Source organism: Osmia bicornis, chromosome 11 (assembly GCF_907164935.1).
Source record: "Osmia bicornis bicornis chromosome 11, iOsmBic2.1, whole genome shotgun sequence".
NCBI classification, from domain to species: Eukaryota; Metazoa; Arthropoda; class Insecta; order Hymenoptera; family Megachilidae; genus Osmia; species Osmia bicornis.
In genome coordinates this window covers 1204009-1219337 of record NC_060226.1, presented here as the reverse complement: position 1 = coordinate 1219337, position 15329 = coordinate 1204009, and the positions used below count along the sequence as shown (strand labels likewise).

Genomic DNA, 15329 nt, shown 5'->3' with positions numbered 1-15329 from the left:
ACTATAGAACTTATTGTTAGTTACATTACAATAGTTAAATTTATATCAGCTATATACTTCATATGCATACATGGATTCATATGTGTGATATGCATGTATAATGCTATATTATTGCATTAATATATGTATTGCAATAATATATGTATAATGTATATATTATGTAAATTATCCGTATTCATAATGAAGCATCAAATCAAAACTATTTTGATAGGATACTTTGAAATAACGGTTGAAAAGCAAACAATCTCGATTTGAAAAAAAAAGTCGATAACAACTCGATCGGTGAGAAGCCAAGAGACATCTTGAATCGGTCGTTTTAAAGTCGGGGTTGGGGTCGGGTTCGGGGTCGGGAGTCAAGTTCCCTGCTTGCGACGTGCGCCATAACCGTTGCGCCGTGTAACCTTCTGTCAGCCGTCGTCGGCGAGGAGTGAGTACTCAGTGATCAGAGAAAAGATGGCTACGAACTTTGGGGTAGAATGTCAGTACTTTTACGAGGATGTCGTCTACCGTGTGGACAAAAAAGGTAACGTTGTATTCGGGATCGTTATGGAAAACGACGACCAAGATTTGTCTGAGGAAAGTTCTGACAGTGAAGAGAGTCCAAAAAGGAAAAAGGGCGAGATTCGCGTGGTCTGGCATCCCTCCGGTGTCTCGGAACTGGTCAGCTCGAAGAAGGTAATTGAGATTTGATATCGTAAAAGAACATGTCCTTAATAAAGAAACGTACGATGTACAAAGTAATTTATGTTTACTGTTATTCCTTTTTTCTTATCGTATTTGTTTTTAATTTTACGTAAAGCGACACCTGTATACGAACGATATCTGCAACTGTACATTAAATTCAAATTTCAATCCATTTCTGATGTAATAATTCTGACCTTTCATATATAGTACACCTAAACTTTTTCAATTTAATTTTATCATTTTAATTGTAGGTTCACTTAGCGGATAGAACACTGATGCCAGGAGATGTTGTACGTCGAATGATCAAGGGAAAAGATACACAAAGGGGATATTGCAGAGATATTGAGCTTACTGCTTGTGTTCAAGTGATCGGTACTAAACAGGTCCTTACAAATATTAGAAGCGAAGATTTAGTACCTTTGGAAGTATGTAATCAAGCATTTGTACAATTATTTTTGAATAAAGTAACTTGTATGCTATAATTAATAGTTTCTGTTTATAGGAATTTGCAACGGATATATCTGTTTGTATGGATTCATGGGTTGGTGGTATAAAAATGGCACATTTTAAATTATGGCTTACTACACCAGATGGATCACGATGTGTTATAAATGAAATGGATTCTCGTGTGTTGGGCCAATTAGAAGAAAAACGCGATAATGTAAGAATCACATTTAGAATAATTATTTTCTCACAAGTACAACAAAGATTTTTTGTTTAGGACAATGATTTTCCTCGTTCTTTTGAATTTTATCCTGGTCAAAATTTGTGGGGACCAGTTCACTGCCTAGAGGATGCACAGTGGATTACGTGTACAAAAGAAATGAAAGCAAAGAGGAAAACTAAACCACAAAAGATGACAAAAGTAATAGTAGAAAAGGTAGAAACAGATTGGGTAGGAGTACATTGGCAGTGTAGAGCATATTCAAAGGATGGCGCTTGGTCTGATCAAGCTCAACCAAAATTTGTAGTCGAAGGAGAAAATTTAAAGAAATTAAAATTATTAAATGTTTTCGAGTCTTCGACTGTACAAGTGGGAGATCGCAATTTCTATGTAATTAAAGGTGATGAAAATATCATTACCCGAGAACAATGGAGGAAGCAACAGAAAGATATGTATCAAGTTCCTAAACATAGTCCAAAGAAAACACGTCCAAATATCAGTGTTACAAAGCCGGTCGAAGATAAAAGAAAAGATAAAGTTAGCGAACAGCAGGCATTAGAAGAGAATGCTCAAAACAATATTAACAATTTACAAAATGTGACAAGTAGTAACACTTTAATGCCTCCGATACACAATCAAATTACTGAAAGTTCTGATGATTGGGATACGGAAGATACAGGTTCGCAAAGCGATAGCGCTTCGGTAAGATATTTGATTGTTTTTTAAATTCGTTCATACCACCTCTACAATTAACAAATAAATTTTTCTTTTTAGATATCTAGTGGATGTTCAAGCATGTCTTCTATGGGTAAAAAGAAAAAAGGTCCTGCATTAATGACAAAAGTATTAAAGAAAAAAAAATTATGTAAAGCAAAAAAGAAAGTACCACCAGTTCCGCTTATCCCAGGAACTAAAATTGTTGTAGAAACACTATCTACAAACACGAAAGCTAATGTTGTATGGCAGGATGGTTCTGTAGAATTTGGTACTTCAAAAATAATACTTGTTTAAATTTTCTTATAATACAGAACATCTATAACTGTTTTCATTATATTTATTTAGGTATTCCATCAACACAACTCTATCCAATTCATCACTTAGACGACAAAGAATTCTTTCCGGGTGATTTTGTAGTTGATCAGAAAGAAGAATCTCGAATGTATGGTGTAGTTCAAAGTGTTGATCACCAAGGTAGAACAGCTAAAATAAAGTGGTTCAAAACATATACTTCAAGTCAGAGTCCACAGTGAGTAATCATTTTATTTTAATCGATATTAATGAAATTGATTTGACTAAACTTTAATATTGAAATATATATATATATATATATTTAATAGACCAACTTTACTAGAAGAACGTGAAGTCAGTGTGTATGATTTAAAAGATCATCCAGATTTTCAATACAGACCAGGTACATTAGTAATTCGAATAGCTAATTTCGAAGGAGAAGATGCTGGATGTACTGCAGGTCAAGTGTTAGATAATTATCCAGAGGGACGAGTTAAAGTTTGGTGGGTTGATGGACATGTAAGTATGTGTTGGCCTCAAGATCTCTACAAAGTAGGGGAATACGATAGCGATGAAGGAGAGTTATGGGACGATGTGTCATCTGATGCGTCATGGGAGACGGAATTGGAAGATTGCTTTATCGCTGACACCGATGCTACAGAACAAACGGAACTAGAAAATATCAAGCCAAAATTAGCCGCTCATATCGAGAAAGCTCGTATCTCATTGTCTAGATTGGAAGAGATCTTTACTCAGAATCCATCGCTTCAAACAACTGAAGTTATGAGAAGATTATTGGAAGTGTACAAAGATTGTCGATATATGGATAAACTAATGGGTACCTCTTTCTTCCATGAAAGCCATTTTCAGGGATTATTAGAAAGAGTTAGAGAACGTGGCCGAGCAAATGTAGCGCAACGTATGGCGGATCAAGTGACGAGATTGTTTACTCATAAATCTGATGGGTCAGAGGAAGGTATAGAAAAGGAGAATAGTGAAAATTTTAATAGTGTACAGTCTAGAAGTAGTCCTTGTGAAAAAATCATTACCACTGTAACAGATATGACTGAATCTCCTGATAATAAAAACGATGACAGCAACAAAAAGAATGCAAAAGGTGAAGATTCAACTGATCGATTGTTTATCAATACTAATCCTAATCCTGAAGATTCTGGATTGTATTCTGCGGAGAATTCAAAAAAGGAATCAGGTTCGAGCGAGTCGAGCGGAGAATTTTTACTTAGCGAAGATGTAAATAACATCCCTGATCGTTCAATGGAAAAAATTGAATCAAATAAGGCTAGCAGAATGCAAATGAATATGAGCTCTCACATAGCCAGTTCTCAAGTTTGCGTTAAACTTTGTACTCTGATAAAAGCTCAGCTTGTATTAGCGCATGCAGAAGTTTCTAAACGGTTTGGATTATCGAAAATGAGGTTATTCGACGCTGAAAAAGGTTCCTCTCCTTTGAAGAAACAGAAGAAAGACGAGGAAAAGCGTATAGAATTATTACAGGAATCGTCTGAATGTTCAATTGAAGTTCCACCGCCAGTATACATGGAAGGAGAAGGATTCACTATAGATGAAACTGCGCCGGATAGCCATAAATTTAAGTTAACAATGTTTCAGCCTACAGATCCTACAAACTTTTTTAGGACTGTGTCTAAGGAATTAAAACTCTTGAAGAGTTCCCTTCCACCTGGCATATGGGTAAAAGGATTTGAAGATAGAATAGATTTGTACTCGGTAATGTTCCGAGGCCCTGAAAAAACACCATACGAAGATGGACTTTTCCTTTTCGATTTTCAATTGTCCGCCGATTATCCTGCTGCTCCACCACTTTGTCATTACATTTCTTACTGTAACGATAGATTGAATCCTAATCTCTACGAGGATGGTAAAGTATGTGTAAGTTTACTCGGAACTTGGTCCGGTCGTGGAACAGAAGTATGGACAAGCTCTTCGACTCTGTTACAAGTTATAGTTTCTATTCAAGGGCTAATCCTCGTACCAGAACCATATTTTAACGAGGCTGGATTTGAAAAACAGAAAGGTTCTCAACAGGGAAAAGAGAATTCAAGAATGTACAATGAAATGGTTGTATTGAAATTGGTTCAAGCACAAACTAAATTGTTACAGCATCCGCCACCAGTATTTAAAGATATTATTATTGAACACTTCAAGAGGCATGCAAAGAAATTGCTACAACGCTTAGATTTATGGATGGAAATTTCTGAACAGCATAACAATCAGCATCCATTATCTCCAGTAACACCTACTACTTTCAAACAAATATCTGACCTTGGTATGTTATGGTATAATACATTATTCTTACATATATATTTATATTATTTTATTGTAATGCTTTTCTTTTCTTTTTTTTCACATAGATAAGAAAATTTTACCAGAATTTCCATTAATACCAGCGTCTAGAGGCTTTTGTATAACACTCCGTAAGACTTTGGCTACCTTTAAAAATGTACTAATTAACGAAGGTATTATAGAAAGAGACAATGAAACACTGGATCGTGAGAATGTTAAACAGCAACCAAAAAATGAGTGTCACGAATCTTATAACGTGGTGCATCGTAACAGTAAAAGAAACATCAGTGAAGAAAGTAGCAAATTAACGTTGAATGGAGGAATATCTAAGGACTGTATTTCATCATCCTCCACGAATATTTCTTCTCCGCCACTATGCGAAACGAAGAAGAACACTTCGGATCATACCATCAGCTAGCCACAAGGTAAATCTAAGTTTAAACCTAAAAATGTAGCTTATAAAAGGTACATCATTATTCGGTAATATATTGAATTAATTTATTATATTATATTATATATTGAAAGATATGTTCAATGATGTTCGCGGTATCTATTTATTTATATGAACATTAACTACTACTAACAAGCGATAACTTTTCATAGAAATGCCGCTGTCATTGCTCCGCAACTAGGTAATACTTGTTACTGTAGAGTAACCATTATAGTAACATATAAAAGTAATAAAATACGATGACACATAGACACGTGCGGGCAAATTTTGTTGTTGTAAACAATTCGTAAATTTCTCGGGATTTATTCATTTATAATGTTATATAAAATATATAATAACGGAATTATATATAATATATAACATTGTTAATAATTAATGGATGTAGAATTAATATTTGCCCCGAGGATAAATACATACGGGATACTACACGCATTTAGTTCTGTAATTTTCTGCAATAAGAGTAAAAGCGTTCCTCGGAAACGCAATAAAAACTTGACTGAATTATTAAAAACAAAGAAAAAAGAAATCAATGTCGAGGCAAATAAAATCAGGTAAACTCAAGAACATCGTTATTCCGTAAAAAAAAATAAAAAAAAAAGATAAGAATTAAATGAAAGGTAAAGTAACCGGTAGCAATACGTTGAGCCAACATGAGAACACTTTGCAATAGAGTTAAGAGACACGATAATAATAGCTATTAATTCTAAATGCATTTCAATGAATACACTTCGAAATAATAATATCACAGACTTTAAAAGTAATCCATTATCCTTTCAACTACCTTGAATCATTATGCCATCCACTAATACAGTATTTCAAATAAAGATTACGAAGTGGTTTTGATTGCATATAGGTTTTAGCTTAGAGAAACAAAGATTCGTATTTAGATGAGAACCTATGAAAGCTATGTCTAACGTTAGACACTTTTAACGTAACTTGTAAATTATAATATTATTAGATGCACGATTATCAACACTAACAATTTTCTTCATTGATGATTTATTTCGTACGTTTATAGAAAATTATGTTTGCGATGTTCAATTTGTTTGTTTTTTTCTTTTACGAATAATTTAATAACAAAGTACTTAGTATTATTATATATTCAATGGCAGATAATGTTGATACTTATACATATAACGTACAGTATTACTTATATTTATTTTATTTTATTTCTATACTCCCTAGTGTAATATAAAACATTATTATGAGGGGGTTGTTTCTATAAATTTTAAAATGAATGTATCTACAAATATGGTACTTAATACACGTAACATTTGTGCGAAAATGTATTCTACAGAAATATATTGCTCACAACGAAATAAGAAAGAGAGATCAACAGTTATGTAACTATTTGTATTAACACAAAATGAATATTCTTTGTTTTCTTTTCTGATTATATTGTACTACTACATTTTATTCATATTAATCAGTATCACATTTTAGTTATTTTTCTCCTTAAAGTATATATATATCATATGTATAATAATTATTTTAAAGGAATGAAATTCCATTGAAAGTTATGTATAAAAGTTATATTTTTCTAAAAGTTATGGCTTAATTCCAAAATACTTGTATATTGTTTAAGTTATATTTATATAATACATTTTTTATTTATATACTACTTACATATATATATATATATATTATATGTGTTAATAAACGATCGTCAAATTTTTGTTATTAGATGATGCTTGATCTTATTAATCGCTTAGCTGAAGGTATGATTTCAAACTAACACGCTGCATTGATTTTTTTACTACCCCGGGTTAGTGTACAGTAATTTAAAAAAGAGAAAATTTGTGTTCAGAGACCGATAAAAAAAGTTACCCTTTAAACCAAGAATTTAACGTGTATACATAATATACTTTTGTCTGCATGTTGTTTCAATCGTATCGCAGAACGATTTATATTATGTTGAATATTTATCGACATAGAATAGCACAAAAATTTGAGTGTTAAAGAACGTAATACAATCACGTATACAGTACTGCATATCGAAGAATGTCTAATCTGCAATGGATCTGTAGGTTTTGATATTCTTGGATCAAATTGCAGTATCTTAAAAATGCGATGGTTTTGGAATTCTCACGCCAGAAGGGCGCACTTGACACGGGTACAGAGGCAAGATTTACAAAAGAAAACGTACTTGCATGAAAGTTTCTTTGAAGTCATATGGTGCTGGATAATATAAACCAAAAAATAAGAGGAAAACTCAGTTATCTCCAGGAAACTACAGTTTCCAGTGAGAAGAAAGAAAGAGCGCGCGCGAAAGAGAGAGAGAGAGATTGTGTGTATGTATAAGTAGAAAGATAGTAAAACTATACATATAGCTGAAGAAATTATGAGAAAGGGGGAAAAAAATGCAAATGCTGCCCTTTAAGATAAAGAGGAGCTTGTTATATGAAAGGTGATGTTTTGGAATGCCTTGTATATGTGCCAGCTATTTCTATTTACATTACTATGATAATTATACTTGTAAGTTGCATAAAGCTTTATTTCGGTTGTAATTACTTTGATGTTATATTAAAAAAAGGAAAAAAAAACCAAAAGAAGCATATTTAATTATTCGAGTCAGTATACAAAGTTTAGATGCCAACAGTTAATTTATGATTGTTTAAAAAGAAAAATATGAGTAAGGTAACGTTAATCATTATTGTATTTATTGTAACGCTATGATATTGGCTGCCAAAATGTTAAAAATTGAAAAAAAAGTGTTCGACATATTTCATTGTAGATGAAACATTTCAAAAGATGAGAAAATAAGGAGGAAAACGTTTGTTGGTTTCACTTTTAATTAAAGAGTTTTTCTTTGTTGGCATCGGCTTATGTAGTATTACAAAGATCATGTAATAAGTTATACTTGTAACTTGATTTCCTTGAATCTTATTTAATAAAAAGTCAGTATGCGATTAAAACACATTAATTGACTTGAAACTTTTCCTTTTCAATAGATCCTACCCATACTTACTCGAATCTTCGACCTGCACCCCCGATAATCTTCATTCCAGCTGCATTCTGGAGTTCTATATTTTTTTAAGTGCTTGCAACATGTCACAGTTCAATGATTTGATCCTTAAATCGTTCAGTATATTATTCTAATCAAATATTTGATGTCAACCTGTAAATATATTATGATGCTTGTATAAATTAATCTGAAATAAACTGAGCTATTCTTTATGTTTACTTAAATAATTATTAATAGTTCTCAAAGGAAGATAATCAATGAGAATTATTAGTAAAAATACGTTAACTACATTCGTAAATCCAATATGATTTCATACTTCACACTGGTTCTTTATCTCTTGTAAATGTAAGATAAGATGCATTTCCACCTGTTATCTGTACCCTTTATCAGTACATTGATTCATAACGAATTCACCTTTATTCCGTTTAGCTGTTCTAACGAGATTTCAAACGTTTATTATTTAGTGTTATTTTAAGTGAAAGTTTTTATCAATAACATGTGTTCTAAAAAATTATTGTGCTACATTACCATTGGTTTGCGTAAGTAAATGTAACATTAATTTGAAGTATTATCAGGCTTTCTACGCCCATTTTTATAGTATTGTTCTTCAAATAATAGTAATCATAGCTATATGAATAACATTCATAATTTCTTGTGTTGGAATTTTATCATGGAACAAAATAAAATTTTTTAAAACTGCCTGAAATTAATAGTTATACTCAAAAGAAATAATTTTTGTAAACAGTAATCATGGGAATGTTTATGGATGAAGTTGAAGCCAGGCGTAAGATTCTAAAAGGACGAAAGACAATTACAAGACATTATTACTGTAAGTCCAAATACAAAAACATGGGAAAAACAAAGTAATGTGAGTAATAACAAAGCATATCAAATTTTCTAGGGGGAACCGCAATACCAGCATGGTCTATAGTACTTCTAATAGGAATCAGTTTGCTGCTCGCTGGTGGTGGACTTTACGCCATATTACAAAAATTCGTAGTTGACAATGCCGATGTTGGAGAAAGCCATTCGTATCAACCCGCATTGCAACACGAAGCATGAACTTAAACATTTAAACACATCAAATGGCATTTGTCATCTCATTTTTTATCCTTTAACATAAATATAATGAGAGCATTAAAACATTTTCACAAAAAACATTTCTTATGAACACAGTGACAATGTATTATTTATTTTTATGACTTCTATTTTGACAATAGTCTAATATGTATTTCAGTCTCACTAATAAATTAGTGAATGACGTCATCGTATAATTGTATCTCTCACAGAATTTTTGTTTTTCTTATTACCTAAAAACCAAGAAATAATTAATTTTGTAAATTACGTTTTTACTCGTACATGGTTACATCATCGAAAGATACATAAATTACAACAACTACTTTTCAATGCACAGTACGATTGCAAATCAATTACATTACTTATTGTACATTCTGATGAGAAAAAATGATTAATTTTAGAGATTGTTAGATTATTCGTTCAATATATATATTATACACTGGAGTCAGTTAATTAATGTATGAAAAAATCTACATCTTAAAATTCTCGGCGATGATACTTGTCAGGATCAAAGTATGATGTCACAACAACACGGTTATTAAACTTTCGTCCTGTAAGTGTCTGCTGTGCTTTTTGGCAGTCAATTACGCTATTAAACTCGACGAATACCTATAATATACAAAAAACAAAATAAATAAAATATATCCTTTTTGAAACGAGACAAAGTTCGTATACATACTTTTCCACATCCAGGTACATCAACACCTTCTATAGGTCTTGGTATTTCCACAGATCGAACCACACCATATTTATTACATTCTTCTTTAATGTCCTCTAAGATATCTTCATATTCCTCTTCTTCCATTAATTCCTCAGGAGTTACCATGTTTAGTAAGCAGAGGACCTGATAATGTATAATAATATTTTCCATTATATTTGGTATTTTATTGTATATTTAACCGTTTGCAGTCCAAACATATGTATTGCTGATAAAATAAATAAAGATTAAAATGTAAATAATCTTTTACCTCAGTTGCTGGTCCACTCGTGCCCACCATAGACAATCCAGGCACCTGAATTTGAACTGGAGCTTGTGCACCTATCATAGGATTCTTGGCACCCACGCTAGCTCGTTGGACAATTAGCTTCTTGTCTCCCAGCTGCATTCCATTTAATCCAGCAATTGCTTGATCAGTCATTGACACGTCAACATATTCGCAAAATGCGTAACCTTTGGATAGACCTGTAGCTGAATCCTTTACTAGATTGAATGCTCTTAACTGTCCGAAACTCATCAGTAATTCTTTGACCTGTATTGAGAAAATAACATTACTTATTTAATCATACAACATTCGTATAATTTAAATTTATATAGACTATGCATCCTTCTTATTCCTATTACGTTTTATAAATAAAATTAAGGAATATCCTGTTTTATTTTCGTATATCAATCTTTTAAATAATTACAGTTATATAAAAAATATATATAGTTGACTAAATTTCTTCAAGCAAAGAGAAATATTGATAACACTATTAAGTTATTAAAATGAATTTTCTTTATTTTATAAAAATAACAAGTGCTACAATACCATTATGTGAATCTAAAGTAAAAGTTGCATAGTCTATGAAAAAATGAATTCACTATAAATGCATAAATTTATTATATCTCCCCTACTAAAATTCTATTTAACATTTTCACTTAATTTCTTACGCACAAAAGTCTTAATCCAGTCTGGAATAGATCTTTGTCAAGATCAATTTAAACGGTATGCTGCAGCTCTTCAAAGGTGGATTCTCTCATAACTATTTTTATTTGCTTTTGAAAAAAGATGTATATCTTAAACTTACTTACGTCTTTCCATTATCCAGAAGCACTGAAAACTCTGAAGCAGAGATAACAGCATGTTGCCTTTAATGAAAATTTGTCTATCTTCATTTCTGGGAGTTAACATTCCCAACAGTTCAGTTCATTTTATCAAGAAGACATACCATAAATACAGCCTATTGTATCTTAGCTATAATATGATATTGAATCATAGGATATTATATGATGTAACTAATGCATATCAAACATTTATATGCATATGATCAAATAAGGATTGTACCTTTAAGAAGATGTTAAACTTATATGTATATTTTAGGCAGTATTACTATCTACAAATCTAAATCACTGTGTCAGGTAATTAGTGAAGTTTCGGCAAATAATAGTATATCTCTAGTCCTATACAATTTTTCCTATTACACTCCTTGTAAATAAGCAACACGCTATTATCAATCAAAAACTATCCAATTAGAAAACGCACCATGTACATAGAAGAACCAAAGTCTTCAGAAAAGGGGCTGCAAAAGTCGCATAAGCCCAATACGAAGACATGAAAATGATATAAGTACTTGCCTCGAGGGACTGGGCTAGCCTCTCTCCAGGCAGTGTGGTATTTTGTCATGTTCAGTAGTAGTAGTAGTAGTAGTAGTGGTAGAAGTAGTGGTAGTGGTAAGCAAATGCTTTTGATCGGCGCAACCCTAAGCTAAGAAATGGGGAGAAAGGGCACTGGTATCAGTCCACAGTTACTATATAATAACCAAATGGTTATGTAATTTTTTTTTCTTTTTTTTTTTTGATTGTATTATTTCAACAATGTACCACTGTAATAACACAATGTTAACTTTTCCGGTGTTTAACGTTTCACATTTACCGATTTTTAGTTCTCTTACTTTTTTTTAACACTCTGTCTTTGTATAAATGCACATTACTGATACTTGAACGCATAAGTTCATTCGCGTAACCTGTAAACGTAACAAGGCACAAGGGCGAAGAGCTGTAAAGCCTGTAAAAGCCTGTAAAGAAAACAGCTGCAAGAGAAAAGATACTGCTGAAAAGAACAGGTGCCAAAGGACTTGGAGCTGTTACCAGATGCACATAAGATTATGTGTTGACCCTGTAATCCCATCAAGAAAAAAAGAAAATACTGATATGCTAGATAAAACGTTGATTTGTTTTTCATAATCCTAAAATGTGTTGTTTTTTTTTTCTTTGCATGTAATACCACTGGAATGAAATAGACTGCAAGAGAGTGTCAGATGTAAAAATAAGAAGAACATTTACTTCTGAAGATACTTTTTTGCACCTAACAACATTGCATAATTATTTTCAACTACTTAGTCCTCCTCCCCCTTCCTTCTTATTTAACCATTGGTTTAATGATCTTGTTAAATATTCCTATATTAATAAATTTCGTATTCCCTTGGCTGGGTCCACGATGTTCCTTAAAATACTGTAAAAGAAGCGACTGCCGTGACACTGCATACCACCTGAATGCTGTAACACCACTAACCATTGCCCTATCCACTATCTAATAATGGTACTCTGAGAAGAAATGCGAAACACGACAAGATTCTGTATTGTCCCTAGACTTCGACGAAAAATATGGAATCGGAATCTGGTACACCTAGCTAAATAAAACCTAGTCGACGCTGGAATCCAATGGATACACATACATACCTCAATGGCATTTGGGTAGTTGACTCATCTTCGTTAGTTTGATCTCCGCTAAATAGCTAAATACCTATGTTATAATTTAATCCTTTGGTATAACTCACAATGCTGAGAACTAGCATATATTTAAAGTAATCCTACAGCATTGTTATACAGCGATACAGTTATTTTAAACTCTGATGCCATTTAGGTATACTTATCAAATTTTTATTAAAATACTCAATAACTATAGATTTTTGTAAATTTATCGTACGCATAGACATCAGTGAATAAAGGTGACTGTATCCAAAGGTGTGCAATAAACGAAATTGTATTACAGATTGGTTTGCATACCTGTTCTTCGTTCAAATAATTGGGTAAACCACCAATGAAAATCTTGTGTGGAGAATCTATAATCATAAAATATTATATTATTTTGCGTCCATAATGTAAATGTTAAAGTTCTTAAACATACAAAAAATACTGAAGAGTATGTATAAAACATACCAGGAACCGTACCTGGCACGTTCATACTTGGATTATCAGTCATTCCTGGCATTGGCTGATAATCATGCGGTCTTCTTATTTTTAAACTTTGCCCTTTGAAGTTGATACCATCAAATGCCATAGCTTGCGTTGTTTCGTCTATCGAACGGAACTAAAACGATTTCATAAATAATCTGTTAGTTATATATTTTTAAACCTTATATTCAAATAAGTTTCCTTAAGTAAATACCTCTAAGAAAGCAAAGTTTTTATCAAGATTAATCTGGCATGCTAAAACTGGATTTCCAGCAGCTTGAGCAAGACCAGATAAGTGCATTTGTTGATTAAAGAATTCCATCATTTCTTCCTCAGTCACACCAAATGGAATGTTTCCTACATAAAGTCTTCTTGCTTGTCGAGTTATGGTACTACCAACTACTGGCACTGCTGCTTGTGGTGTGTCTGCTACAATATTTGCAGGTATTTGTCCTGCAGCTTGCATAGCTTTATACTGTTAAAAATTGAAGTTAATACAAAAATTTCATTTTCATCAGTTGAAAGTTTCATCAATTGTAGATAGTTACCTGCAAAGGTGTAATGTGTTCAAATCCTGGTGGTGGAACATCCCAATAAAGAGAAGGTTTCCTTCTTCTAGAACTGCGACTCTTTTTAGGTGAACTGCTTCTCTTTCTATCTCTTCTATCTTTGGAACGAGTACGTGATCTTTTCCTACGATCTCTACTACGAGATCTGTGTCTTCTATCACGATCTCTGTCCCTGTCCCTATCTTTGTCACGGTCTTGACGGTCACGATCTAATATACGTATCATACAAATATTAATTAACAGTCATTTTCTTATTAATAATGTAACAAAATGATTTATGAAGTATAAAAAATTTATGATTTTAATACAAACTGTGTTTTATTACAAATATATATGCTTATATATAATTGTTTAATTATTTAACTCATATGTATATATGTATTCAAATACATATAGATAGACTTGTATTCTATAAATTATATAAATTTATCAATTGAACTTTAAACAGCAAGACTATGATCAAAATAATTACAAAAGCTACTAAACTTATTTGTAATTCAAAAAACGCAATGGAAAGTTTAAATGAAATGAATGAAATGATACAATATTATCAGTATATAATTAAAAATGTACCCATAAGAACAATCTTCGTAGATGCTTATTTTTCAGGTTATCGATAAAATCAAATGACCTTTCGATAAATGTTCAAGAAATTGATGAAAACGTTTTGTAGCTTAAGATATCTTGCGTGAAAAGAAATTTCAAAAGGAACTGTTTCAAGTATGTTTACGACTTTCACGAATACGTTTCTCCGGCCATTACAATCACCGGACTTATTTACCTGGTTGTAACGCGGGAACGATGACAAAAAGCACAGTATATTCAGAAACTTTTCGAACGCTTACCTCCATTATAATCTTCACCCATTTTTCAATTTAACACTTGGTACATAATATTCTTCTCAGCAAGTAGTAATATTAATTAAAACACGGTTATTAAATGTCAATTACTCTTAAAACAAATTTTTATTAAAGAAATGGCGATACTCTAGTCTAGGTAAATACAGTAATTACAGATACAGAAAGATAGGATATGTCTGTTCGCGAAGGGTCTTAATTTTGGGGGTTCCAAACACCCCCAGGTGAGGTTAGATTAGCATATGCATCCTGGATCACGCTCGGCCACAGCCGACTCCTGTGGCTCGGCGCTCGGCGTCCCTCTAGGGAAAATGGCGGTCTAAGTCAGCACCATAGACATAAGAAAATATAGATGGAGCATAAACTGCTACTTTAGGTAAGGGGGGTTCTGATAATCGGGGCGAGGAGGGGACTCGTCTGACTTCGACTTATTCCGGCAAGTCTCGGTAGTATTCGGCTCACATTTCACATGTATGTATGTATGTATGTACATGCGAAAAGCCGAACATACCCGAGTCTGCGCTTACGAAAATAGTCGAAGTCAGATGAGTTCCCCCCTTGCCGCGATTATCAGTTGACCCCATAGACATAAGAAATATAGACGGAGCATAAACTGCTACTTTAGGTAAGGGGGGCTGTGATAATCGGGGCGAGGAGGGGACTCGTCTGACTTCGACTTATTCCGGCAAGACTCGGTAGTATTCGGCTCATTTTTCACATGTATGTATGTATGTACACCGACAATGAGTTGCATTGATTTGTCGCAGTGAAGTTGGTCACGCATTCACTCATCGACGC

The 15329-nt window shown here is 32.8% G+C and overlaps 3 protein-coding genes across 8 annotated transcripts; 2 read left to right on the top strand and 1 right to left on the bottom strand.

Moving 5' to 3' along the window:
- The first annotated feature begins 223 nt into the window (after positions 1 to 223).
- Positions 224 to 8376, top strand: LOC114878591 ((E3-independent) E2 ubiquitin-conjugating enzyme UBE2O). 4 transcript variants are annotated; one of them, XM_029192564.2, is made up of 9 exons: positions 224 to 675; positions 936 to 1109; positions 1187 to 1345; positions 1406 to 2050; positions 2123 to 2333; positions 2411 to 2594; positions 2686 to 4661; positions 4747 to 5103; positions 8081 to 8376. In XM_029192564.2, exons 1-8 carry the CDS (start codon positions 454 to 456, stop codon positions 5094 to 5096), a joined length of 3921 nt encoding a protein of 1306 aa, XP_029048397.1. In that variant the 5' UTR covers positions 224 to 453; the 3' UTR covers positions 5097 to 5103; positions 8081 to 8376. The 4 variants fall into 4 exon arrangements, with proteins under 4 accessions (XP_029048397.1, XP_029048395.1, XP_029048396.1 ...); XM_029192562.2 differs by lacking the exon at positions 8081 to 8376 and adding an exon at positions 6814 to 8048 and having other exon boundaries at positions 225 to 675; XM_029192563.2 differs by lacking the exon at positions 8081 to 8376 and adding an exon at positions 5282 to 8048 and having other exon boundaries at positions 225 to 675.
- Positions 8377 to 8494: 118 nt separating this feature from the next.
- Positions 8495 to 9373, top strand: LOC114878599. The gene is made up of 3 exons (XM_029192591.2): positions 8495 to 8633; positions 8840 to 8923; positions 8996 to 9373. The coding sequence occupies exons 1-3, from the start codon at positions 8591 to 8593 to the stop codon at positions 9154 to 9156; spliced, it is 288 nt and encodes a 95-aa protein (XP_029048424.1). The 5' UTR covers positions 8495 to 8590; the 3' UTR covers positions 9157 to 9373.
- A 49-nt stretch (positions 9374 to 9422) lies between these two features.
- LOC114878597 (splicing factor U2AF 50 kDa subunit) lies at positions 9423 to 14697 on the bottom strand. Of its 3 annotated transcripts, none has more exons than XM_029192587.2 (8): positions 14520 to 14697; positions 13654 to 13883; positions 13320 to 13580; positions 13091 to 13241; positions 12938 to 12993; positions 10140 to 10421; positions 9851 to 10015; positions 9423 to 9780 (listed from the first exon to the last, which is right to left on the bottom strand). In XM_029192587.2, exons 1-8 carry the CDS (start codon positions 14539 to 14541, stop codon positions 9649 to 9651), a joined length of 1299 nt encoding a protein of 432 aa, XP_029048420.1. In that variant the 5' UTR covers positions 14542 to 14697; the 3' UTR covers positions 9423 to 9648. The 3 variants fall into 3 exon arrangements, with proteins under 3 accessions (XP_029048420.1, XP_029048421.1, XP_029048422.1); XM_029192588.2 differs by having other exon boundaries at positions 13103 to 13241; XM_029192589.2 differs by lacking the exon at positions 14520 to 14697 and adding an exon at positions 14248 to 14323.
- Between the last annotated feature and the right edge of the window lie 632 nt (positions 14698 to 15329).